The sequence below is a fragment of the Natrix helvetica genome, assembly GCF_964273705.1.
Source record: "Natrix helvetica genome assembly, chromosome: Z".
NCBI lineage: Eukaryota > Metazoa > Chordata > Lepidosauria > Squamata > Natricidae > Natrix > Natrix helvetica.
Window position 1 is genome coordinate 81,804,228 of NC_138554.1, and position 24,902 is coordinate 81,829,129.

At 41.2% G+C, this 24,902-nt stretch overlaps 1 protein-coding gene across 2 annotated transcripts; it reads left to right on the forward strand.

Moving 5' to 3' along the window:
- Positions 1-1,601: 1,601 nt before the first annotated feature.
- On the forward strand, positions 1,602-21,089 carry SLC25A38 (solute carrier family 25 member 38). Of its 2 annotated transcripts, none has more exons than XM_081931910.1 (7): positions 1,602-1,868; positions 7,930-8,051; positions 9,071-9,155; positions 10,153-10,332; positions 11,167-11,335; positions 12,675-12,841; positions 19,443-21,089. In XM_081931910.1, the coding sequence occupies exons 1-7, from the start codon at positions 1,809-1,811 to the stop codon at positions 19,563-19,565; spliced, it is 906 nt and encodes a 301-aa protein (XP_081788036.1). In that variant the 5' UTR covers positions 1,602-1,808; the 3' UTR covers positions 19,566-21,089. The 2 variants fall into 2 exon arrangements, with proteins under 2 accessions (XP_081788036.1, XP_081788037.1); XM_081931911.1 differs by lacking the exon at positions 1,602-1,868 and adding an exon at positions 2,545-2,620.
- The last annotated feature ends 3,813 nt before the right edge of the window (positions 21,090-24,902 follow it).

The window sequence follows — 24,902 nt, forward strand, 5'->3', positions numbered from 1 at the left end:
GACATATCTCTAACAATTTTTGGGCCATTGTATTTATTCCCATACTTATCGGCTTTTCACCTACGTAAACCAGGGAGTGACCCAAACAATTTGAGAGCATGTATGTTATTATTTCCTTTTAATATCAGTACTTTTTAAATATATTTTAATGTCAGTACTTTTTAATATATTGTAAAAAGTAATTTCTATTGCTGGCCTTTGACTGTAATAAAGATATACTACTATTAAAAAATCCTTCCAAGTAGCCACCATGTTTCCAGTGTATTTCTCCCCATTTGGAACTAAATCCAGATGGACTTTTCTTCCAACAGTAGGATCAGTCCTCACTCAATATCCAAACCAGGAAAGCCATTAAGACACAATAGGAATTGCACAACACTCTTTCAGGATACAAGCCTCCTCATTACATCATCTTAGAGAGTCCAGACTTCAATCAAACTCAGACAACCTAAAAAGTTAGCTATAACCCCTACAAAGCCAATAGAATTGCACAGGAACAGGAAGCTCAAACTCAAAGCCCAAGAGAGAGTATAAAAACCCCTCACTCTCAGACCCATGTGGTCAGCTGCCCAGGACCTCAAACCAATGTGGTCCTGTTAATTAATAAACCATCTTTCCAATCAGCCTGCATGTTTCCAGTGTCTTTCTCCCTGCTTGGAACTGAACCAGATGGATATTTCTTCCAATAATTGTATAATAGAAAATGAAGAAGTAAAGTGCTCGGGACTTCTGGATTCAAACAGACAAGCATCTACCACAAAAAGCTTAACATTTGTCAATAAGAAAGACAAAAAAGCCTGGATAAACAAGGCAACATGTGAAAACAGCAGAACAGAAGAGAAAAAAACTGGGGGGGAGTCACAAAATAAATATCTGAGAAAGGAAATAGAATGACTGGCAAAAGAAAGCAAACATAGTACCTATAGGACCCTGGATGCCATCCCAAAACCTCAGGAGCAACACTTGAACACCATTGGAACTGACAAAATCATCATCATCATGCAAAAGCCACCTTTACTAAGAACAGTTTACATACTGCAACCTTTAATATTATTAAACAACATCTGCCTATCCCAGATCTTTGGAAAGGATTCAATAAGTATATAAAATGCCAAATCCACTATAAATATCAGGCTGACTGTATGACTAAGAATAGTAATTTATTTAATTTATATGCTATCCAATTCCCAGTCAGTCTGAGTGGTTTACAACAATTAAACCATTCAAGAGTGAAAAACAGTAGAAAGCACACCGATCGCCAAAAATACAAACACGCAATCAGCGTAAGACAAAAGGAACAATGATGCCAAGAAAATAAATTCAGATGAAAACAAAAAGGAAGATACACCAGTCATTCTGATGAAAAGTCATGCCTTCGGGACTCTTCCAAATACAGAAGGGAGTGGAGAATCCAATTTTGGGGGAAATTTCATGGGCAGAATTTCAGCGTTTGAGGTAATCAGACCAATCTATCATCAAGAGCTTTTTGAAAAAATATTATTAATAACCCGAGCATAACCCATGCTATCATTTCGCATCTCCTATAAAGCTTCGACCACATTGGAACCGAAGTCACCGAAATTGCTGTTGCATAAACAGAGCCCTGAAGCGGAATAAGGATTATAAAGATGCCTCTCTTCATATTTCGTATCTCTAGATTAGTGGTTCCTTGCTCTTCCGCTAATCATCTTGGATTTTAAAAAAATTGAAGGAGGAAGCCCTTTTGATAACTCTCGAATTTTGTTTTATTATTAACAACTTTATTTTTTTGTTGTTAATTAATGTGGAGAGCCTTTCGTAAGTTTTAAATGATACAAAAATGGACTCCTGCTCTGCTCCAAACGCAACACAAAGTGGAAATTATAGAGGTAAGAACAGAAGCAGTTCAACTTGTGGTTGTAACACGATCCAGTTTCGGGGCTGGGAAGCGTGGATAGAATCACATGATTTAGGAAATCTAAAGTACAGTGCTCAGATTCGGTTCACAACAAAATGGCTTAGCGTGTTGTAATTTGTAAACTATGGCTAATGAGTTAGCATGTTGGAACAAAAGATTGGTGCAGGTCCTAACACGGGTAGTGCCAGTGAAAGAAATCTTTCTCATGAATTCTTGAGAAAGACCCCCGAAGAGCAAGCGCAACACTGGGTTGTCCCTTCTCTCAAAAATAGGCTTCTGGGATGTTTTAAATTGAATTTTTACAAATTAAGGAGATTGGATTTCTTAGCCACCGCGAGCGGAAAGATCGTTTGCTTGCAAAATAATCAGCTGCAAGAGGAAAAGATTACAAAGTTATTTTCGTTCTAAAGGACTTTATATTGAGAAAGGATTTAATCGTGAGTGTGCTTTCTCCACCATTCTCTGTATCCATCCTAGTCTGGGGTGCCTCTGAGTCCTGCTCTAGTTGAAGCAAACCAAGCACAAAGGCTCCTTCAGCGGAGAAAGAGTTACGAATGACATTTTCGCCTTGGCTCTATCCTCCTTTCTGATTGGCTGGGTGACGGAGCAAGCTGCCGACGTCACGCACCTAGTGGCCAGATAAATTCCGACTTGACAAATTTCTTTGGCGCAGGATCAGAAAAGGGCCCCAGTTCCTCTGGAAAGACCCAGGAGGCTGTGCTGGTTGGTGAAGTTGTTTGCCTCACTTCGCATGTTGTTAGTTGCGAAGTCGTGTCTGACCCATCGCGACCCCATGGACAACGTTCTTCCTATCCTCCACCATTCCTCAGAGTCCATTTTAAGCTCCCGCCTACTGTTCAGTGACTCCATCCAGCCACTTTATTCTCTGTTGTCCCCTTCTTCTTTTGCCCTCAATCTTTCCCAGCATTAGGCTCTTCTCCAGTGAGTCCATTAGGTGGCGGAAGTATTTAGGTTTCACTTCAGGATCTGGCCTTCTAAAGAGCAGTCAGTTGATCTCCTCTAGAACTGACCGATTTGAGTCTTCTCCAGCACCATAGTCCAAAGGCTCCATTCTTTGGCGCTCAGCCCCTCTTATGGTCCAACTTTCACAGCCATACATTGCAACTGGGAAAACCATAACCTTGACTATACACACTTTTGTTGGCAGGGTGATATTTCTGCTTTTTAGTATGCTGTCTAGATTTGCCATAGCTTTCCTCCCCAGGAACAAGTGCCTTTTAATTTCTTGGCTGCACTCCCCATCTGCGGTGATCTTGGAGCCCAGGAAAATAAAATCTGTCACTACCTCAATTTCTTCCCCATCTGTTTGCCAGGAATTGAAGGGCTGGATGCCATGATATTAGTTTTCTTAATGTTGAGTTTCAAGCTAATTTTTGCACTCTCTTCACCTGTAACAAGAGGATCTTTAGTTCCTCTTCACTTTCTGCCATTAAGAGTGGTATCTGCATATCTGAGGTTGTTGATATTTCTCCCTGCAATCTTAATTATAATTTTTTATTCATCTAGCCCCGCCTTTCTCATGATGTACTCTACATATAAGTTAAATAGACAGAGTGATAGTATACAGCCTTGCCGGACTCCTTTCCCAATTTTGAACCAATCAGTGGCTCCGTATTCAGTTCTCACTATTGCTTCTTGACCTGCATATAGGTTTCTCAAGAGACAAATAAGTTTGTCTCCCATCTCTTTAAGAACTTGCCACAATTTGTTGTGATCCACATAAAGGCTTTAGCATAGTCAATGAAGCAGAAATAGATGCTTTTCATCACATATCTATTAAATTGATTGACTTAACAAAAGGGAAGGATGGTAATGTTACTCAGCAATGATGCCTCCCGAGTTCTGTGTGGCTTAGATTCCCCCAAACACTACCTCATACCTAGTGTATAGTATTATCTGTATGTATAGGCACGTGTATTGTTCTTCCCAAACTCTTGCTAACAGGTCCCAGGCTCCTCTATTTGGGCTAAAAGGTGATTGTAGCTGTGGGATCCCTACCAAGAGACACCGTTATATAAGGACTGCAGGCAGATACAAAATAGGCACAACATGAGAGGCATAGTTTGTGTCTCGATGATATTACACTTTTATTCCACCTTTGTTATATATAGCCTAAGGTGGTGAACATATTTAATACAGGAGTATTTGCAAATTTAATTGTGGCCAGAGGTCTTAATGGCCTGAAACGTTAGAAGTGGGAGGACCTGTTAAATCACTAGTGGGAAGGTGTTCTACAGCATAGGGGTAGCCATGAAGCTTCTGAGGTACCTCTAGATGGCAAAATTTCAGGGAGGGGACCTTGAGTGAACCCAGTTTATCTAGGATGACCTAGGATGGATGGATATTCTTATGCAGTCCTGCATATAACAAGATTTTGTGCCATGAAGGGCTTTAAAGGTGACAACTAGCATCTTGAATTGAACCCTGAAGAATTGCATTGCAATGCATTGCATTGCATTGCAATACATCACATTGCAATGCAATAATTGAATTGCACCCTGAAGAAAACTGAAAGCTAGTACAGCTTGTACACAAAGGATGGATGAACTTATAGACACCCAAAACTATGTGTATCACTGTGTTCTGGGCCAGTTATAACTTTTGAGTGATCTTCAAAGGCAGCCTCATGTAGAACATATTACAATAATCCAGCTGACAGTTGTGTTAGGCAGAATTACCATGAACAAGACCTTCTGGTCCAGGAAATGGTGCAACTGGCACTGTTTCACCACAAGATGAAACTATGCAAAGACCCCCAAGCTATGGCTTCCATCTGCTCATTAAGCAGGAGCCCTAAGTTCAAGAGAACCCCCAAATTGCACACACCAGGTTTGTTCTAACTTGTCCAGGTTTGTGCTGTTGGCTGATTTCACTCCACAATTTCATGTAGATGTTAAAGATGGTTGGCAAAGGATTTGTGCTCTGTGGTACCTCACATTGTAGGAGCTGAGGGTTCATCTCTCCTCCCCCACCAACACCAACTGGAACCAGCCATGGGGGAAGAGAGCTACCACAAAACTATGCTTTCCATTCTTAATCCCTGGGGCCATTCCAGAAGAATACTATGATTAATGGTATTGAATGCTGTTGAGAGATCCAAGAAAGTCAGGACAATTGTACCACTGCCATCAGAGGCCATCAAAAGGTCATCAGCAAGCACAACTAATGCCATCTCAATGTATATCCCGGCCTGATCCCAAGCTGAAAAGGGTCAAGATAATCTAATGGTACATGATCCAAATAATGATTGAAGGTTGCTTAATTTTATGGTAGGCATTTGGCTTCTTCAAAGGATATAGTTTTGGCTGGCATGTTCATTTGGGGGGGGGGTGACTAGACTATCAGTTGTCAGCTGACAGCATTTTGAGAAAAGGATAATGATTTAAAAATACTAATGTTTATCATCTGAATACTTTAGAAGGCAAGTCTGAGGTTATGGGTGCATTTTACATTTTGCACAGCTGCTCCTTTTAAGCAGTTTGTTGGCTTTAGCCTTTTTAGCTGATAGACAATATTGTAAGCTATTCTGTTTAGACATCTGGGGTTATACAATCTCCTTCTAGGGGACTGAGATGCCACAATTTTGATTTCGTGCTTTCCACAGACCTCAATTTTCAACATAGTTACAATTACCCAATTAGTAAATATAATGAAGAGATTATTAATGTTTTAAACAAAAATTATAAGCTAAAGGTTTCTACATGAGATTTAAAAGATTATTATGCTTTCTTGGGAGTCGATTTTCGGTCCCTGCAGGCGACGGATGTTTCGTCTGTCGCTTGTCTTCTCCGTGGGCTCCGTTTGGAGCACAGGGGACCTTGGAGGGGACCGTAGGGTGGCTTGCTGGAACCCCCCAGACTCGGCGGCAGCCGGTGGGGTTTTTTCCAGCTTCGCCCCAGGAGCCGGGGAGCAGAAGGGGGGGCATGCTTGCCTCTTCGCTGAATGGGCTCCGGAGGAAATAAGCTAATCAAAGGAAGCGTGGCTGAAATGTTGGTTGTGGAGGATCCTTCCTAATCTCTTCAACTATCGGTAACGGACAAGCAGCAGGCTATCGTAAGTTTCTGTTCAATCTATTTTAAACCGAAGATTGGAGGGGGGGAGTTTTTCTTTTCTAACCCCCCCTCGGACAAAGCGGCATTCAAACTCTCTCTCTCCACTTTGGAATGGAGAGAGAACAAAGGCTGATTTGCCACTCGAATTAATTATGTGAGAAAGACTGAAATCACAGTTGCAAGAGTGCTTGCTGAGCTGTTTTTAAAATTTAAAACTTTTGCTCTTCTCCCTGCGGAAAGGAGGAATCAAGATGGCTCCCCTCCGTTCTCGTTTCTGTACTTATAAATGAAGTCTGCCTTTTGAAACCACCCTGGGAAAAAATGATAATTTCTGGCATCTTTTAATATCTCCCTTGACGGTGCTCCGGATCTCTTCTGCTTCGTGGACTTTCTGGATTTGATTATTTGGTTTTTCCCTTCCTGGTGTACCTCTGTGTCTTGGAACAGTGAAGGAGAACTAACTTTTTACTTTCGGATTTGCCTGCTACCCTGGACCAACCTGGCTGCGCGCTCCAGCGACGCCATTTTCTTTGTAAAAGATTTACCATCTCTGAACTTAGACAATGGGACCTAAGAAGCCACCAACGGGCAAGTCACTTTCGGCTCCTGCATCGGCGACTTCCAGCCCAAGTACCCAGCAGCCGAAAATTACTTCATTGCTACAAAAAGAAGTGGCTGGAGAAAGTTCAAAAGAATTATCTGTCAACCAAATGTTTCAGGAAATTATGAGAGGTCAAAACGAACTGAGGAAGGAAGTGGCAGACCTCAAAAATGAACTCAGAGGGGTACAACAAAACACAACAGAAAATAAACAGAGGATTGCGGTACTGGAGGAAGAGGTAGCTGGGATGGAGGAAAGGGTTAAGGAGGTCCGTAAGGGAAATTTAGAACTGGAAAACTTTATGGCCAAAATAGAATTGGAAAGAATGTCTTTTTTTCTTAGGTTCCAGAATCTACCAGAGACAGAAAATGAAGATCTTAAAGATATTATGAGCACAATTTTAGCAGAATACCTTAAGAGAAACAAAGAGCAGATGTGGTAGGATATGGATCTGGTCTACAGAATTAATTCAGCATATGCCAGAACTCATAATGTTCCAAGAGAGGTGCACGTTAAATTTCTCAGGAGGACCTCGAGAGACAAGGTGCTAGGGGCCCAAAGGGAGGGACGTCTAAAATACCAAGATAAAAAAATTACCATTCTCAAGCAAATTCCAAAAAAGATTAGAGAAAAAAGGAGGAAGTACTCTTCCTTATCAAAGAAATTATACAATAGAGGAATTTGGTTCAGATGGTTATTGCCAGAAGGAATGCTGATTTTCTGGGAGGGAAGCCGAATTCGAATTAAGACAGTGGGCGAGGCAGATACCTTTATTAAAAAACATTTTTCCCTCCCAGAGGACGAAGATAGCGGAAGTGGGGGGAAAGGCAGCAACATACAAGATATGGAGAAGCGGGGGGCATGGCTCCACCTGGGGGCAGGGAGGAGGGAGCAATATCGAAAAGGCTCAGGTCACAAAAATAAATATATCTGAAATATTATTGTAATTGTTGATATACTAGGAAGAGACAAAGAAAGAGATGATTGAACACATCGTTGCTATAAAGTAAGAATTTTGTTTATGCTACCCTTTACATGTTATTTCCAAAATTGTAGAAGTGTGAGATTTGGGGGGATTTCTACTGCTAACATGGGAGTTACTAAAATTTTCTGTGTACCCTATTACCTTTTCCCTATAAATGTTTTAAAACCAATAAAAACGTTTTATATAAAAAAAAAGATTATTATGCTTTCTTAAGAATGGATGTTTGTTTATTATTTATTTGAAAACATTAAATATTGCCTAATCTAATCTTTATTTTTATGGCTAAAAGGTCTGGAATATGGTTATTAAAGAATTGTGTAGTTTTAATTTTTAACTCTGCATACAATCTAACTTTGTTTGTTTTTCTTCCAAGATGCATCCTATACTAAAAGCCTTTTTTTGTGGTTCTATCAGTGGAACATGCTCCACCCTGCTCTTCCAGCCTCTTGACTTACTTAAAACTAGGCTGCAGACTGTGCAGCCAACTATCAGTGGGCAAGTATTTCAAATACTTATTGAAGGTTTGTCTGCTGTTCGCCTTAAAGCTCTGTGCTAAAATCAAGTGATTAAATGATGGGAAAGGGTGAAACTGATATACTAATGAAACAGGAAAGTTTAGTCCTAGGTTTTACATGATTTTACAAGTGAAAATATCCATATTGGGGTTTTATTGAATAAAATATATGCATTAGAAGTCCTGGTGGTGCAATAGTTAGAATGCTGTATTGCAGGCTAACTGCAATGGTCAGTTCAATCCTGACTATCTCAAGGTTGACTAAGCCTTTCATCTTTCAGAGTTTGGTAAAATGAGGACTCAGATTGTTGGGGGCAAAATGCTGACTTTATAAACTAATTAGAGAGTACTGTAAAGCACTATGAAATGATATATAAGTCTAAGTTCTATTGTTATTCTTTATAGGAAAAGTTGGTGTTAACACCTTGCCTCAGTACAGGCTGACTTTATTGATGAATCTCAACTTAATTATGCAAAGAGAAAAACATTCAGCTAGCACATCTGAATCACCAAAATTCAGGAAGATAGTTTCTCTACATGGTTGCTTGTAGTGGTAAACAACAAAATTTTGCATTTTTTCTCTAATGGTAGTTTGGGGAATCAATAGATTAAAAAGTGGAATTTTAGGCACGTATATGCGTTTACATGCATCTAAATAACTTCACGGAAAAGCGTCTTGGTCTCAAGTGGATCTTTGGCAATGCTTAATAGGAATTAGGTTGTGGTCTCAATGTATATAGAAGTTACTGGGTTTAAGAACGGCTTGTATACGCTATCACCTATTTTGGTAGTGAATGTTTCTGAACTGGGAACCTTCAGTCTCATAATTAGAGCCAGTACATTTGCTCGTATTTAGGGGGGGATAGTGGGATAGATATGTTCGTATTTAGGGGGGGATAGTGGGATAGATATGTTATTCAGAATATCCCTGGTGGAGAAGCTGTAATAAATGGTTGTTGAGCTTTATCTGTTTCTAATATCTAATATATTTCTCCCCCAGATCAGGTCGTATTAAGATGGTAGCTCTACTCTTCAAACTTGCTCGTACAGAAAGTATATTTGGACTGTGGAAAGGTGTTTCTCCAGTGAGTTGTCTCTAATAAGTGGTATGACCTTTTTTGCTTGAATTGAATTTGTTGGAGTGAGCTTATTTTGAGTTTGAATCCATAAGAAACCTTAATCCTTGCCACTAAAAGTCAGTGGCAACCAATTCAGGAATAAATTTATCCAACAGTGGCTCAAAATAACATTTCATTGACCATTGTTGAGCCAAGTGATACAGTGGCTACAGAGCTTTCAAAATGAAATTTGGAAATCTGAAAGTGAATGCTCCGCTGACATAGAGATCCAAGTAAACTATATGTGATTAGAGTAAACCATTATGAAAGCTAAGTTCTTTTATACCGAAACTATGGCCCGGGTTCCTGCCACTACAATCTAACCAAATTCTACACACTGAGTGAATATGGCCAAAGAGTGTTTCAGCTGTTTCTCACAAATATAAATTGCTGGTTATTTGGATTACATAGAAGTGTAATTCATTTGGCATTAGTACCTATTTAATCACAGAATATAGGAACATCTCTCTGTTGATTGGATTCCAATACTGCTTTACGTGATCATACATATTGTTAAAAGAGTTGATTAGTATTTTCCTTTCCAAAGGTGTAGTGACAATTTTTCCTCACTCATGTCCTCTGCGTTTCCTTTAGTTTGATTAAAGGCATTTTGACAAAAGTGCTTACACATGGATGCCCTGGTTTCTGAAGAATGAAACTTGAAATTTAGATACAGGACTAAACTAGAGCTAAAGACCATGGAAGTTCAAATCTCTATTTCACTTATGATGCTGACAAAATGACTTTAGACAAGTTGCAAAGTTGTCCATTTCCCACCCTATCCTACTTCGTGCAACTTTGTTGAGTTTCTTGTATGAAATGCAACATTATTAAATTGGGAAAAATAGATTGTGTCTCACTCCTTTTGAAATAAAAATTAAAAATTGCCAATCAACATCCTTAGATTTGTCTCTTTGCATGATTCTCTCTCTCTCTCTCTGTATTGCTTGCCATCACTTTGCAGTCCTTTGCACGCTGCATTCCAGGAGTTGGGATTTACTTCAGCACCTTATATATGATAAAACATCATTTTTTGTGGGAACATTCTCCTACTGCCTTGGAATTGGTTCTTTTGGGTGCAACTTCACGAACTGTAGCAGTTATTTGTATGCTACCCATCACAGTAGTGAAAACACGATATGAGGTGAGGAATTATTTTCTTTTGTATTGGAAAATTTTATTTACTGTATATACTTCTAATTCTTTTATGTTACTTCACTCTTTCCAGCTCTAAGTAACTTATAGCAACAACTAAAAAAAATTCACCATAAAATAAACTTAATAATATGAGAAATAGACTGGAACATTAATGGCATGATTTTTAACAACTGTGATATAAATCGTTCTAACAACAATAAATTGCTTCCTTATCTAGCTTACAATGACTCCAATATTATTGTTTGTGTTAGGAATGTAAGCTAACAGTTGGGTTAGCAATATATAAACCAGGATGGTAGTACTGTAGCTTTAAGTACTGCTGTAATGTGATTGGTTGCTGTTACCTCAAGCAGCCATAAGAGGGAGCCAGAATGACTGTTAGCTCTCTGTTAGATGCTGATCAGTGTATTGTGAGGTACTGTGTTTTTGCTACTGTTAGCTGCTTTGTGTGCTAAATTGCTTATTTGATACTGGACTGTGTTCGAAGGATCATTCCTTAACTGAGAACATTGATAACTGACTGACTGAACCGTGTATGACTTGGACTGTAAATTGAACTCTGAATACCTCTATATTTCCACATAATAAACTACTATTATTTATACTATTCATTGTTCCTGTATGCTGGTTTGTGTGTGTTCTTGAATACCACTCTCATTACGCTTCTCTGCACACTCGCTCTCCTAACAGGGAGCTTACTTACTTAACAGTTTGTAATTTAGAACTTTTTTCTGCTCCATATGTATTTTAAGTTTTGGCAGAAGTTAGCATGTGCTTATGTAGTAGGATGTTCACTTTGATAATTACATTTGATTTACAGAGTGGAAAATACAGCTATGAAAGTGTGTATGGAGCCCTGAGAAATATCTATCAGTCAGAGGGGGTCTGGGGTTTGTTTAGTGGCCTGTCAGCAACACTTCTTCGTGATGCACCTTTTTCTGGCATCTATCTGATGCTCTACACACAGACCCAGAAGCTTGCATCATATGGTAAGTGAACAGGTTCTATGGCTCCTTTTGTAGAATTTAGGATAGATGAAATAGTTTCCATAAAAGATTTTGTGGCAAGAAATCTTTTACATCTTTATCTTTAAAATGTCCTTTTGTATATCATTTGTTATATAAAATCAGTACCTTGTAATTGTTCTTATCTTTGAAATTGCCCAATGAAATATTCTTGAGTCCCCACATGTTACGTCTCTCTTTGGTGTTCTAAATCATAACCTTTGTTTTTGCAGCATAATGATTCTGGATCCATGAATCTTTTAGCCATTGGGAAGAATGAATGGCTTAGTATAAAGAATGTAAAAATTAACCATGTGTTTCAGTTTGAATACTTAGACATAATTCTGACACAATGCTGTGGTTGAAAAAAGGAGGTGCCTGTATTTCCTTTGACTCTAATATTGATCTGTATGTTCAAAAAATATTAGAAGTTTTGTAACAGTGTTACTTTTAAGGAATGTAGAATTAATAATGTAAATTTAAACCAAGTTGTCACATAATTTTCTTGAATTTGATTTGTTTCTTATTTGTATACCTATCATAGCTGATGAATTTAAAAGAAAAGATGCTGAAAGAATTTTTTAAAATCTTAACTACATATTTTTCAGAATATAAATTTCACCCAAAAAGAGGGTGAAAGTCTGGGTGTGTCTTATACACTGAATACAGCATTTTTTGGCCTACTGAAACCATGCACTCTTTGCAATAATGGACGTGCAGAGGGTTTGGGAGGCTTGCAAAGTGCTTCTGGGGGCTGAGGAGGGCAAAATCAAGCAAAAAATGGGCCAATTTGTGCTCATCCCTCCCCCCCATTTTTGCAAAAAAAATGGCAATTTTTTGCTCATTTTGTGGAGCCCCAGCCCCAAGGAGCACTCTACAAGCCTCCCAAAGTTCTGCATGCCCCCTTTTTTTGCAGAGGGTTTGGGAGGCCTGCAGAATGCAAAAACTTTTTTAAAAAGTTACCTCTTCAAAATCATGTTGCGTCTTATACTCCGGTGCATCTTATAGTCTGAAAAATATGGTATTCACATGTTTGCAGTGGTTTTGCCATTTTCAAAACATTGAACGCTTTTGCTAGGATCATCTTAATTTTGGAATGCAGTACCACAAATTCATGCCATCAGATTTTTCATTGCCTTCAGAAATCCATATCCACTTCATTTTCCAATTATACTCCTTTTCAGTTTGAATTTTTGAGATTTTAAAATATTGACTTTAAATTAATTCTTGCCTATAATGTGACATATAAGGTTTGGCTGTTCTATTTATTCTTTGCAGCAATTAATTGTAAAATAATTTTGTGGGTTTGCTTGCTATTTTCCAGGCCAACTAGATACAACAATTGTACCACTTATGAACTTTGGTTGTGGAACTGTGGCTGGAATTCTGGCCTCATTAGCTACTCAGCCTGCTGATGTCATCAAAACACACATGCAGCTCTCATCTGAAAAATACCTTCAGACTGGCCAGACTATTGCCTTAATATTCAGAGTAAGGCTGAATGCTTTAAGTAGTTAACAGTACTTTGGCTCTTAAATTATCAGTAGCAAAATATTTGTTAATTAAAAGAAACCTGATAGCTGACTTTGTTTTCATCATGTTTCTGAAAAAGTATTCCTAAATTAATTTCAGCAGGATTTTGCAACGATTGGATATATGTGCAAACAGCATGAGAAGATAATAAGGGCTAATTTAATCTAGCATTCTGTTCCTGTAGTGGCAGACCAGATGTCTCTTGGCACAATGAAGTTGTGAATACTACAGTTTAGTCTTGTTACCTCCATTAATTCTTAATTAGCATTCTGAAGCATAGTGTTGGTTCCTGTTCTATTGTGGAGTTGTTATTGCTTTTGATACAATTTTGTCCAGAAAGAGAGGAACCCTTCAAGCAGACTGATTATTACCATGAATGCCATGGTATTTATTCTTCTCTGAACAATATTGAAATACTCAGGGCATGACTATCAAACATCAAAAACATCTGCCAGGCCATTCCATCTCCTCTACACAGATGATCTGAAGCTTTATGGAAAAATATCTGAAATAGAATCATTGTTCATCAATACCCAGATATGCAGCCAAAATATTGTAATGGAGTTTGGACTGGATAGAGGTGCCTCTCTCCTACCCACTCACTCACAACAAGAAAAGTGAAAAATTAAAGGAATTAAAATACCCTATAATGACAATGAATCATGCCCTTTATCTACCAGTGATTTGACAATCTCTACTTAACCATGGAGCATAGGCTAGAGAATATTGCAAATATAGCTGATAGTGAAAGGAGGAAAAAGGGGGCATAGGAAGAATGTATAAAGGACAGTGAAGAAGATACACTGAAGCTAGTATACTATGAAGGCTTATTAGTCATTAACAGGCACAGTGAGATAAACCACATTTATATATCATTCAAAAGAGACAATGAAAAGCTAAAAAAATACTGGGAGACATTAAATGGCCTACAAGAAAGACCAAATGAAGAATAGAAAAGAGGCATGGCAAGGCAAAATATTACATGGCCAGTACAATAAAAGTGTGTCTGTCTGTCTATCTGTCAGGATTGAATTGTGAAGTCCTTGGTGCTTCCTGAGATCAATTATTTTAATGCAGATGTTTCATTATCAGGCTAGATAACATCTTCAGTGCTAGAAGAGAATGGGGTTTGTTCTCCATTTATTTATATTATCTTGCTGTATTTGTTGCATACAGTATTTTTCCCCATCAGTGTTGATGGGGGGTGCTGTTTTCTCCTTGGTTGTTCCTTAATTAGATTTTATTCACTGCTTGATTGTTTATCTGAGTTTGTAATTTCTGACACAGATGGACTACAAACATCAGCAGGACATAGTAGCAACAATTGTGCATTGGAATTTTGGCAAGAAATACCATTTTCTATAAGCAAGAACTAATGGAACCACAAAAATGGACAAAGTAATAGAAAATAAAGAAGCCAGAATTTTAGAATTCAAACAGAAAAGCATCTGCCAAACAGCAGCCCAGACTTAACAATTTTGATAAGAAAGACAAAAAAAGTCTGGATACTGGACATGGCAATACATAGAGACAGCAGAATGAAATACAAAACAACAACAACAACAACAAAAAAACCCTGGAGAAAATCACAAAATACAAAGATCTGCTATAAGGGTTCCTCTCCTACACTAAGAAAGTGAAGACTCTTGAAACTGAGTATTTCAAAAGGAACCTTTTACTAAGTAGAATGGGGACCATTAGGTTCAAAGCAACATCTGAATCCCCTTAGGCAATGCGAGTAGAATTAAAGCAGTAGAGACCCCTCCCATTAGTTAGAATACAGATTTTATCCAAAACACAAGTGTGAAGATGTTTCCTTTACCAACTGCCCTGAGAACCAAATAAACATACATTCCCGTGGCTATCTTCCATTAGACATTAAAGTGGACCGTCCCACATGGCCATCATAAATATTTCCCAAAAAGGTGAGGGGATCTCAAGGCATTTCGGCGCCAGGAAATCAGTTGTAAAATATCAGTTGTCACAGGCACTGCTAATAAATCGACTCCAAGGCCCCCCTCCTCCCAATTGAATGGCAGAATCACTTTTAGGGATAAGTAGAATAACCATTGGCAAAAGAAAGCAAAAATAGTACCAATAGTAATAGGGACCTTAGGTGCAAACCCAAAACAACTAGAGCACCATTTGATCCAAGTAATGGTTATAATGTCAGGTGTGCCTCATTCAGTACCCAAGAAAGAAACCCCCCAACTTCATTTGAATAGAGATAAAGGTACTTTAACTGGACATGAAATGAAAACAAGTGAAGCAAGATCTGAAGCAAAAAAGCGCGAACATGTACATATCAAACGTTTACCCAGAGCCCTGCTCCCCCAGTTACCCCAACCCAATGTCCAATCTGCAATTCGACCCTCCTGCAGAAAGGAAATCATCCCTGGAGAAAAAGATAAAACAGACAATAACAACAATAACAAAACATATATACATCACAATTAGGGTTTATCAGGGTACCTGGAATGGAACTTTTGCAAGAGTTTGGGAGCTCTTGACATCAACTTATTCACCCACTCAGCATGGGATAGAGGCAAATGTTTCCAGGCCACTAAGCACCCCTATGTTTCCTGGAATCCAGGATCTCCTTAACCTGAAAATGTTGTTCCCCTTCAATAAGGAGGGAGACAGGTGTGGGTTCCTTCTCCTCCTGGCCTGGAGGAAGGAAATCAGCGACTTCCATGCTTTTCAGGACTGTTTCACAGCATTTCCCTAGCTGCTTGTCGGGTTTCTTCCCTCCAGCCGAAGGTGGTTTGGGGCCCAACTTAGAGTAGCAGTTGGTAGCTCTATGCCCTTCCTTTCCACATCGGAAACACACTGTTATTCTGGGCTTGGTTGCTGCCCCCCTTTTTTTCCTGCTCTTGGTGCCTCTTTCGGGTTGGGGGGGGGGTTGTTCCAGCTGCTGCCTCCATGGTATCAATTTCTGGCTAAGTCAATTTCTACATCAGCAGCCAGCTCATACCAATGTTGCAGGTCATGGGGTGGAGTGGGGGCTGTTCACACAGCTCTGGTACACATCATCGTTAAGGCCATCCATGTAGCTGTCCATCGATGCCTCCTGGGATCACCCCTGCATGTGCACAGACAGCTTGAGAAAATCCTGAGTGTACTCTGCCACAGACCTCCGTCCCTGGGTTAAAGTTTTTATCCTAGTTCTTGTCTTCCGATTTGCAAGGGGATCATCAAAGTGTGCCCTCAGGGCTGTCATAAACACATTGTAATCTCTCAGCTAGGGGAAATCATCATTATGTAGAGCCACCATCCAGTCAGCTACTTTGCAATCCAATGCCATAGTGACACTTCTCACTTTAGCAACCTCTGATGGGAAATCCTCTCCATACTCTTGCATGTAATTCCAAACTTGAACCAAAAAAGATCCCAGTGCTTTGGGATCTCCTCCGTGCTTCACTCCAAGAGGAGGAATCTTTGGACACCTTCATGGGGCTACTCCCACCCCCCTTGGGGGAGCTTGAACTGCTGCTGCTGTGGAGGCTGCTGGAACTCCTTCGGCTTGCCCCATGTCTGGAGCAGCTCCCACGGCTGTTTTGGGGTTAGCCAGGGTGTCTGCTCCATCTGCTCAGCTTTCCAATCATATGGCGATTCCCCCAAGCCTCTTGTAAAAGTTGTAAAGCATGGATCATCATGAGATCCTCTTTTTCGGCTTCCTGCCAGGCAGCCTCTGGTCTCTGGAGCCAGGTGGTTGTAACTCCCATCAGCATCTCCTGAGGATCATTCATCTGTCCCACTCCAAGCGACCATCTAGGTCAGACCGATTTTTCTTTCAGATTCACTTCAGCCATTCATTTTGTTTCCAAGGGACGAGAGGATCCAACACCCCCCATGTCCTCTTGATTGCTGCACGGGTTAGACATGTTGATGCACCCCCCACAGTACCTTTTAACTCCTGGATGGGTGCGAAGTGAGATCTTCCTTAATGTCAGGTGTGCCTCATTCAGTATCCAAGAAAGAAACCCCCCAACTCCATTTGAATAGAGATAAAGGTAATTTTATTGGACATGAAATGAAAACAACAAAAGTGAAGCAAGACCTGAAGCAAAAAAGCACGAACGTGTAGTTACCCCAACCCAATGTCCAATCTGCAACTCCCAAAAGTGTCCTGTGGGGTGCATCTTCAAGTGGCCTCATTCAGTTGGTATGCAGAGACGGTTGACCTTGACCAAGCCCAAACACGAGCCATCAGCATGCACAGAAGATGGTGAGAACAAAACTCCCTTCGTAATACCTTCTCCAGCACCTAGCAATTCCTCCCAAATACCAGGAGCCCCTCCCCTCCCCATTACTATGGTAGCGGATAGAAAGCAAGCAAAGTAGATGCTGACATAGTACATAAATTATTTAATTTATAGTTACAAGACATACGTTATTTAAACTCTCTTCTTTCTGGTTTTTGGGAATGAACAGCCATGGTTTATTGATAAATGATCTCTTGTGGAAGAAAAACAGAGGAAGCATAACTCCTGTTTATCTTGCATTAATATCTTTACATCTAATGCTATTTCACATCTCAATGAAGTCAGGGTAGAGGGTGGGTGTTGGTCATTAGGAATTTGAGAGCTAATCAATATGCTAGTGACAGTTCTTTGTAGTACAAGTGAAACTCGAAAAATTAGAATATCGTGCAAAAGTTCATTTATTTCAGTAATGCAACTTAAAAGGTGAAACTAATATATGAGATAGACTCATTATATGCAAAGCAAGATAAAAGCTGTGATTTGTCATAATTGTGATGATTATGGCTTAGAGCTCATGAAAACCCTAAATCCACAATCTCAGAAAATTAGAATATTATATGCAATCGATAAAACAAGGATTGTACATAGAACAATATTGGACCTCTGAAAAGTATAAGCATGCATATGTACTCACTACTTAGTTTGGGCCCCTTTTGCAGCAATTACTGCCTCAATGTGGCATGGAATGGAAGCTATCAGCCTGTGGCACTGCTGAGGTGCTATGGAAGACCAGGATACTTCAATAGCGGCCTTCAGCTCTGCTGCATTGTTCAGTCTCATGTCTCTCATCTTTCTCTTGGCAATGCCCTATAGATTCTCTATGGGGTTCAAGTCAGGCGAGTTTGCTGGCCAATCAAGTATAGTAATCCCATGGTCATTGAACCAGGTTTTGGTGCTTTTGGCAGTGTGGGCAGGTGCCAAGTCCTGCTGGAAAATGAAGTCAGCATCCCCATAAAGCTTGTCTGCGGAAGGAAGCATGAAGTGCTCCAAAATCTCCTGGTAGATGGCTGCGTTGACCCTGGACTTAATGAAGCACAGTGGACTAACTAACACTAACAGATGAAGTGGCTCCCCAAATCAACACAGACTGTGGAAACTTCACACTGGACTTCAAGCATCTTGCAGCGTGTGCCTCTCCATTCTTCCTCCATACTCTGGGTCCTTGGTTTCCCAATGAGATGCAAAAGTTGCTCTCCTCAGAAAAGAGGACTTTGGACCACTGAGCAACAGGTCTGTTTTTCTTTAGCCCAGGTAAGACACTTCTGACTTTGTTTGTTGTTCAGGGGCGGCTTGACAAGAGGAATATGACATTTGAAGCCCATGTCCAGGATCCGTCTCTGTGTGGTGGCTCTTGATGCACTGACTCCAGCCTCAGTCCACTCCTTGTGAAAGTCTCCAACACTTTGAATGGCCTTTTCCTGACAATCCACTCCAGGCTGCAGTCATCCCTGCTGCTTGTGCACCTTTTTCTTCCACACTTTTGCCTTCCACATAACTTTCTATTAATGTGCTTTGATACAGCACTTTGGGAACATCCAACTTCTTTTGCAATTACCTTTTGAGGCTTTCCCTCCTTATGGAGGGTGTCAATGATGATTTTCTGCACAACTGTCAAGTCAGCAGTCTTTCCCATGATTGTGATTCCTACTGAACCAGACTGAGAAACCATTTAAAGGCTCAGGAACCCTTTGCAGGTGTTATGGCTTAATTAGCTGATTAGAGTGGGACACTTTGAGCCTAGAATATTGCACCTTTTCACAATATTCTAATTTTCTGAGATTGTGGATTTAGGGTTTTCATGAGCTGTAAGCCATAATCATCACAATTATGACAAATCATGGCTTCAACCGTCTTGCTTTGCATGTAATGAATATATCTCATATATTAGTTTCACCTTTTAAGTTGCATTACTGAAAAAAATGAACTTTTGCAGATATTCTAATTTTTTGAGTTTCACCTGTATGTGAATCAGGAGAATCCAAGTATATTCTAAAATGTTACCTTGAACTAGGTTGTGGGGGGTGATACCTGGAATGGGGAATGTATTAGTTTTGGATGAGGTTGCATTCTCTTAAAAGAAATAGATACATAGTTTTGACATATGTGGCAAGATGGGTGCCAAAAAAGGTAATACATAAAATTAAAAATATTGTTAACTCATTCTATACTTGGTGACGAAGTGACTGCTATAGTTAGTAGTTTCTATTTCCATCTTTGGTTAAAGATTAATCTTTAATAATTATCATCCAAAACTGATGCTTAAGAAGATGATGGTGGTTATTTTTTCTCTACAGAATTATGGACTGGCTGGATTTTTCCATGGTGCTGTTCCACGAGCTTTGCGGCGCACACTGATGGCAGCAATGGCATGGACTGTATACGAACAAATGATGGCTAAAATGGGCTTGAAATCCTAAGAGATATGGCAAGAAACAATCCCTCTACCTTTATTTTTCCACTTATTGTTATTGCTTGGTGTAATTTGTGTTTGGAGTAGTCCTATGTGAAAGGTTACTTGCTTAGGCAGTTTTTAATCTATATACTGAATTGCCAAAACAGTGTCTCAGAATCTTTAGAAATATGAGTGAATAGAGTAGAATAATGTGACAGCATATAGGGGAGATAATGGCACAGGAAACCTGTGCCATACTTGGAAATTGTATGAACTACTGTCTTTTTTGTGATTTAGTAAGTATTAATAGAAGAGAGTATTCATAGTTTAGGGTTGAACTGTGTTGTCCTTGGTACTCTCTGAGCTTGGTGTTTTTTTGCAGACATTTCATTACCAACTAGGTAACTTCATCAGTGCAAACCAAGGATCCTATTGTTTAGTAAGTATGAATTGTCCTGCAAAGCCATTTTACCCAAAGGAACTTTTTCAGCCATCTGTTTTGACAATTTTATTTAATGAACTGTTGAATACTTTTTGCAGTTTTGATTCTAGAACTTAGAAACATTGTTCTTGCTGGTTTCAATCTCCAGAATTGTGTCTTGCATTTCTTCTCTGCTTTCAATATTGCTCTTGTTATATACTCAACCAAAAAAATCTGAGGGAAGTCTTGCAAAGGATTTAATCAAGAAAATCTCATTCACTATTTGCTTGATAACAATTCTTAAAGTAAGAAAATTAATGCTAAAGTAAAAGACTAAATTTGGCATTTTGATTAAAAATAATACTAGGATATCATCTTGTCATTTCTCAAGCAGCTTTCTTCAATCTTACTTCATCCAGGCTTATTGGCACTGTGACTTTCAAAAGTGATATTTAATATAGCTAGAGTTGCAGTTCCAGCATAAATGGACAGTTCTGGTTTGTAGAAATCTTTTCCTTAGATCTTAATTCTGCCAAATTCATAATGAAACATGGCTTCAATATTCCTATTTAAGATTAAATTAGAGAGTTGAATATTGCATGCATTATTTTTGAAGCTGCTGTATCAATACTGCCAAATGATGGGCTAAACATTATATCAGTAATTAAATGGCATGGGCAATAGGAATTAAAATCCATGGTGGACCAGAGATATCAAGCTAGTACTAAACACTGCTCCTGGGTTACTGTTTTTATCAAGACTCTCATCTTGCCTTTTTCCAAACAGAATATGGTTAGCCTGTTCTGTGCACTCTTTAATCCAAAGATTAGTCTTGAAAGAATGCTGCAATGTTACCTTTAACATTTTTAGAAGACTAGCTTGATGTGTGTTTTGCATAGATAATGAAGGCAGAAAATTATTGTTAGAAAAGTGGTTATTTAAACCTATTCCCATGCAGTTCTGCTGATTAATAGCTATGCTTTCCTTGGTGGTAAGAAACCTCTTTATCATCAGAGATCTGAAGCCTTGAAATCTACAAGAGGACTTACTTATTTGGGCAGTAAAGGAAACCCGCCACATATTTTAAATGCTTGTCTTGGATTATTTTATTATTATTAAAAATCTATTTTTTAAAAAAAAATGCTTCCTTTTTTAAAAAGCAAATGTCTCTTTTCCTCCTGGTTAGTTTGATCACTTTTGGTTTGTTTACACTTTTGAAGTGAAATGCCTCATACTATTAAATCTAATCCTTTAATTAGCTTCTGAATACCAAGTTGATTGTAAACAAGTGTAGTCACTCCTTATCACTCCTCTCTGCCAAAAATCATGATGCTGTTACAAGCCGTATTTGTACATCATGCTCAAAGGAAAGTAAAAGTGATTATAATGCAGCATCAAAATAGTTTCCTCAGAAAAGAGTGCAGAGTAAGGTTTAAATGCCTATCCAAAATAAGACAAGGTTATGCATTTAAGAGTTGATGCTAGGATACAAGAGGAAAGAAAACCATTAACACTAGCAGGAAAAGTTTTTATGGCATTTTGAAAGCATGTATCCTGGCTTTACTAGAAGAAACTAGGGAATTGCTAATTCTGTTTTATGTTTAACCATATTGAATAATAGGTCCAACCAGTGACGTGCGGTCAGTAGAGGCAGGGGAGGCAGGGCCTCACCTCTCTTCATGGAATAATAGTATATAATATTATATACTATATATAATATTATATACATCCGTCCGGCTGCGCCTGGGAGACGCGGAGGGAGCAATGTTGTCGGCGCCTCCGGATGACGAACCAGTCGCTTGCTTTCGTCATCGGGAGGCCGACAACATTTCTGCCTCCACGTCTCCTGGGCGCCGAAGCAGTCCGGCAAGCGAGCGAGCGAGGCAGCGAGATCTTCGGTCACTCGTCCACCGGACTGCTTCCGCATCTCCTGGGCGCGGATGGACGAAGGGAGCCAGAATGGCGCTGAAGCAGTCCGGCGAGCGAGGCAGCGAGATCTTCGGTCACTCGTCCACCGGACTGTCTTGGCGCCATTCTGGCTCCCTTCGTCCATCCGCGCCCGGGAGATGCGGAAGCAGTCCGGTGGACGAGTGACCGAAGATCTCGCTGCCTTGCTCGCTCGCTCGCCGGACTGCTTCGGCGCCATTCTGGCTCCCTTCGTCCATCCGCGCCCGGGAGATGCGGAAGCAGTCCGGTGGACGAGTGACCGAAGATCTCGCTGCCTCGCTCGCCGGACTGCTTCGGCGCCATTCTGGCTCCCTTCGTCCATCCGCGCCCGGGAGATGCGGAAGCAGTCCGGTGGACGAGTGACCGAAGATCTCGCTGCCTCGCTCGCTCGCTCGCCGGACTGCTTCGGCGCCATTCTGGCTCCCTTCGTCCATCCGCGCCCGGGAGATGCGGAAGCAGTCCGGTGGACGAGTGACCGAAGATCTCGCTGCCTCGCTCGCTCGCTCGCCGGACTGCTTCGGCGCCATTCTGGCTCCCTTCGTCCATCCGCGCCCGGGAGATGCGGAAGCAGTCCGGTGGACGAGTGACCGAAGATCTCGCTGCCTTGCTCGCTCGCTCGCCGGACTGCTTCGGCGCCATTCTGGCTCCCTTCGTCCATCCGCGCCTGGGAGATGCGGAAGCAGTCCGGTGGACGAGTGACCGAAGATCTCGCTGCCTTGCTCGCTCGCTCGCCGGACTGCTTCGGCGCCATTCTGGCTCCCTTCGTCCATCTGCGCCCGGGAGACATGGAGGCAGAAATGTTATCGGCCTCCCGATGACGAAAGCAAGCGACTGGTTCGTCATCTGGAGGCGCCGACAACATTTCTCCCTCCGCGTCTCCCGGGCGCGGATGGACGAAGGGAGCCAGAATGGCGCCAAAGCAGTCCGGCGAGCAAGGCAGCGAGATCTTCGGTCACTCGTCCACCGGACTGCTTCTGCATCTCCCGGGTGCGGATGGACGAAGGTAGCCAGAATGGCGCCGAAGCAGTCCGGCGAGCGAGCGAGCGACGCAGCCTGATCTTCGGTCGCTTCCAGAGCCGGAGCGGGATGGAGCAGCCATCGCCTTGGAAGTGAGTCGCGCGGACGGAGCTTTGGGGCTGAGGAGAGAGGCAGGGACGGAGGGAGTGGGGGGAGAGGAGCCGCCCCCCTCAACCCCCAGGCAATGGGGAAAGCTTTCCCGAAATGGGGGGGGGTGTCGCGGGAAATAAAAAGGGCGCGCGCTGGGGGGGGACGAAGGAGGCTTTGGCGTGCCTTAGAGGCGGGCGGGCAAGCAACGAAAGGAGCAGCGAGGGCGGGCGGTGGCTGCAGGCGGCAAGGCTTGAGCGGGGTGAAAGGGACTGGTGCCGGTGGAGGAAGTAATGCTACGCCGCGGTCCCCTTAATGTTCACTCAGGAAGGCGGAGAACGAGACCACGTGGTCTGCACACGTGGTCTGCACACATGGTCCCATTCCCCGCCTTCCTGATGACGTCACCAGCCTCCCCAGCCATAACCCTCACCGCACGTCACTGGGTCCAACAATCCAACAAAATGAATTTTAATGTGGATAAAAGCAAAGCTTTACATTTAGGCAGGAAAAATCAAAGATATACCATATTTTTCGGAGTATAAGATGCACCGGAATATAAGACACCAAGGTTTTGAAGAGGCAAATTTCAAAAAAAGTAGGTAGGTAGAAGGATAGAGAAGGAGAGAAATAGAGAGAAATACAGTAGGTAGGTAAGGAGAGAGAGAGAGTAGTTAGGTAGGTAGATAAAGGGATAGAGAGAGAAATAGAAAGGGAAAGAGAGAGAGAGAGAAATACATTAGATAGGTAGGGAGAGGGAGAGAGAGTAGGTAGGTTGGTAGGTAGAGGGATAGAGAGGGAGAGAGAAATAGAGAGAGAGAAATACAGTAGATAGGGAGGGAGGGAGTAGGTAGGTAGGTAGGTAGGTATGTAGATAGAGGGGAAGGAGAGAGAGAGAAATGCAGTAGATATTAAGGGGAGAGAGAGTAGGTAGGTAGGTAGATGTTTCCAGGTGTATTTATCCATGTGCTGGAGAAGCAAATCGCTGACAATCTGCAGCACCTAAGACTTTGTTTCTGCTGGCACAGCACTTGATCAATGTAATTCTCATCAATCAGTTAAAGAGCTTTCCAAAAGGGGGAAAAAAGTTTTTGCACTCTGCAAGCTTCCCCAAAATTGCCCGTTTTTTTCAAAAATGGGCCCGTTTCCCCCCCAAAAAATGGCATGAATAGCCTTGGGGGGGAGGGGCTTGCAGACTGCTCCTGGGCAGTGGTAGGGCAAAAATGAGCAAAAACCAGCCCGTTTTTTGTCAAAAAATTTGCATGCATAGCCTTAGGGAGGCTTATAGAAAAACGGCCCATTTTTTGCTCATTCCTGCCCTCCCCAGCCCCCAGGAGCTCTCTGAAAGTCTCCATAAGGGTATGCATGGCTATTTTGGTGAAGGGGCGGGGCTTCGGGAGGCAAAAAATGCTGTATTCAGTCTATAAGACACCCAGATTTTCAGCCTCTTTTGAGGAAAAAAGGTGTGTCTTATACGGTAAGTACAGATTAGAAGAGACCTGGCTCAAAAACAGTAACTCTGAGAGGGATCTTGGAGTCCTACTGGATGATCATTTGAATATGAGCCAGTAATGTGCAGCAGCAGACCAAAAAGCTAATACAATCCTGGGTTGTATAAACAGAGGCATAGAATCAAGATCACGTGAAATTTTAGTGCCACTTTTCAAAACCCTGGGAAGACCATAACTGGAATACTGCAACCAATTTTGTAACCATATTACAAAAAAAGTGTTGAGACTGGGAAAAGTTCAGAGAAGAGCAACTAAGATGATCAAAGGTCTGGAGAGTAAACCATATGAAGAAGGGCTACAGGTTTGCATCTGACTAGTCTTGGCAACCTTGTGGCTCTTTGGGTGTTCTGCTGCAGCTGCCATCACTAGTCCCGCCCCT

Coding starts and splice junctions, on each gene's coding strand:
- SLC25A38 (XM_081931910.1), top strand. CDS start 1,809: ATGATACAAAAATGGACTCCTGCTCTGCTCCAAACGCAACACAAAGTG. Junction 8,052..9,070: donor GTGCAGCCAACTATCAGTGG/GCAAGTATTTCA, acceptor TTTCTCCCCCAG/ATCAGGTCGTATTAAGATGG. Junction 9,156..10,152: donor TGTGGAAAGGTGTTTCTCCA/GTGAGTTGTCTC, acceptor ATCACTTTGCAG/TCCTTTGCACGCTGCATTCC.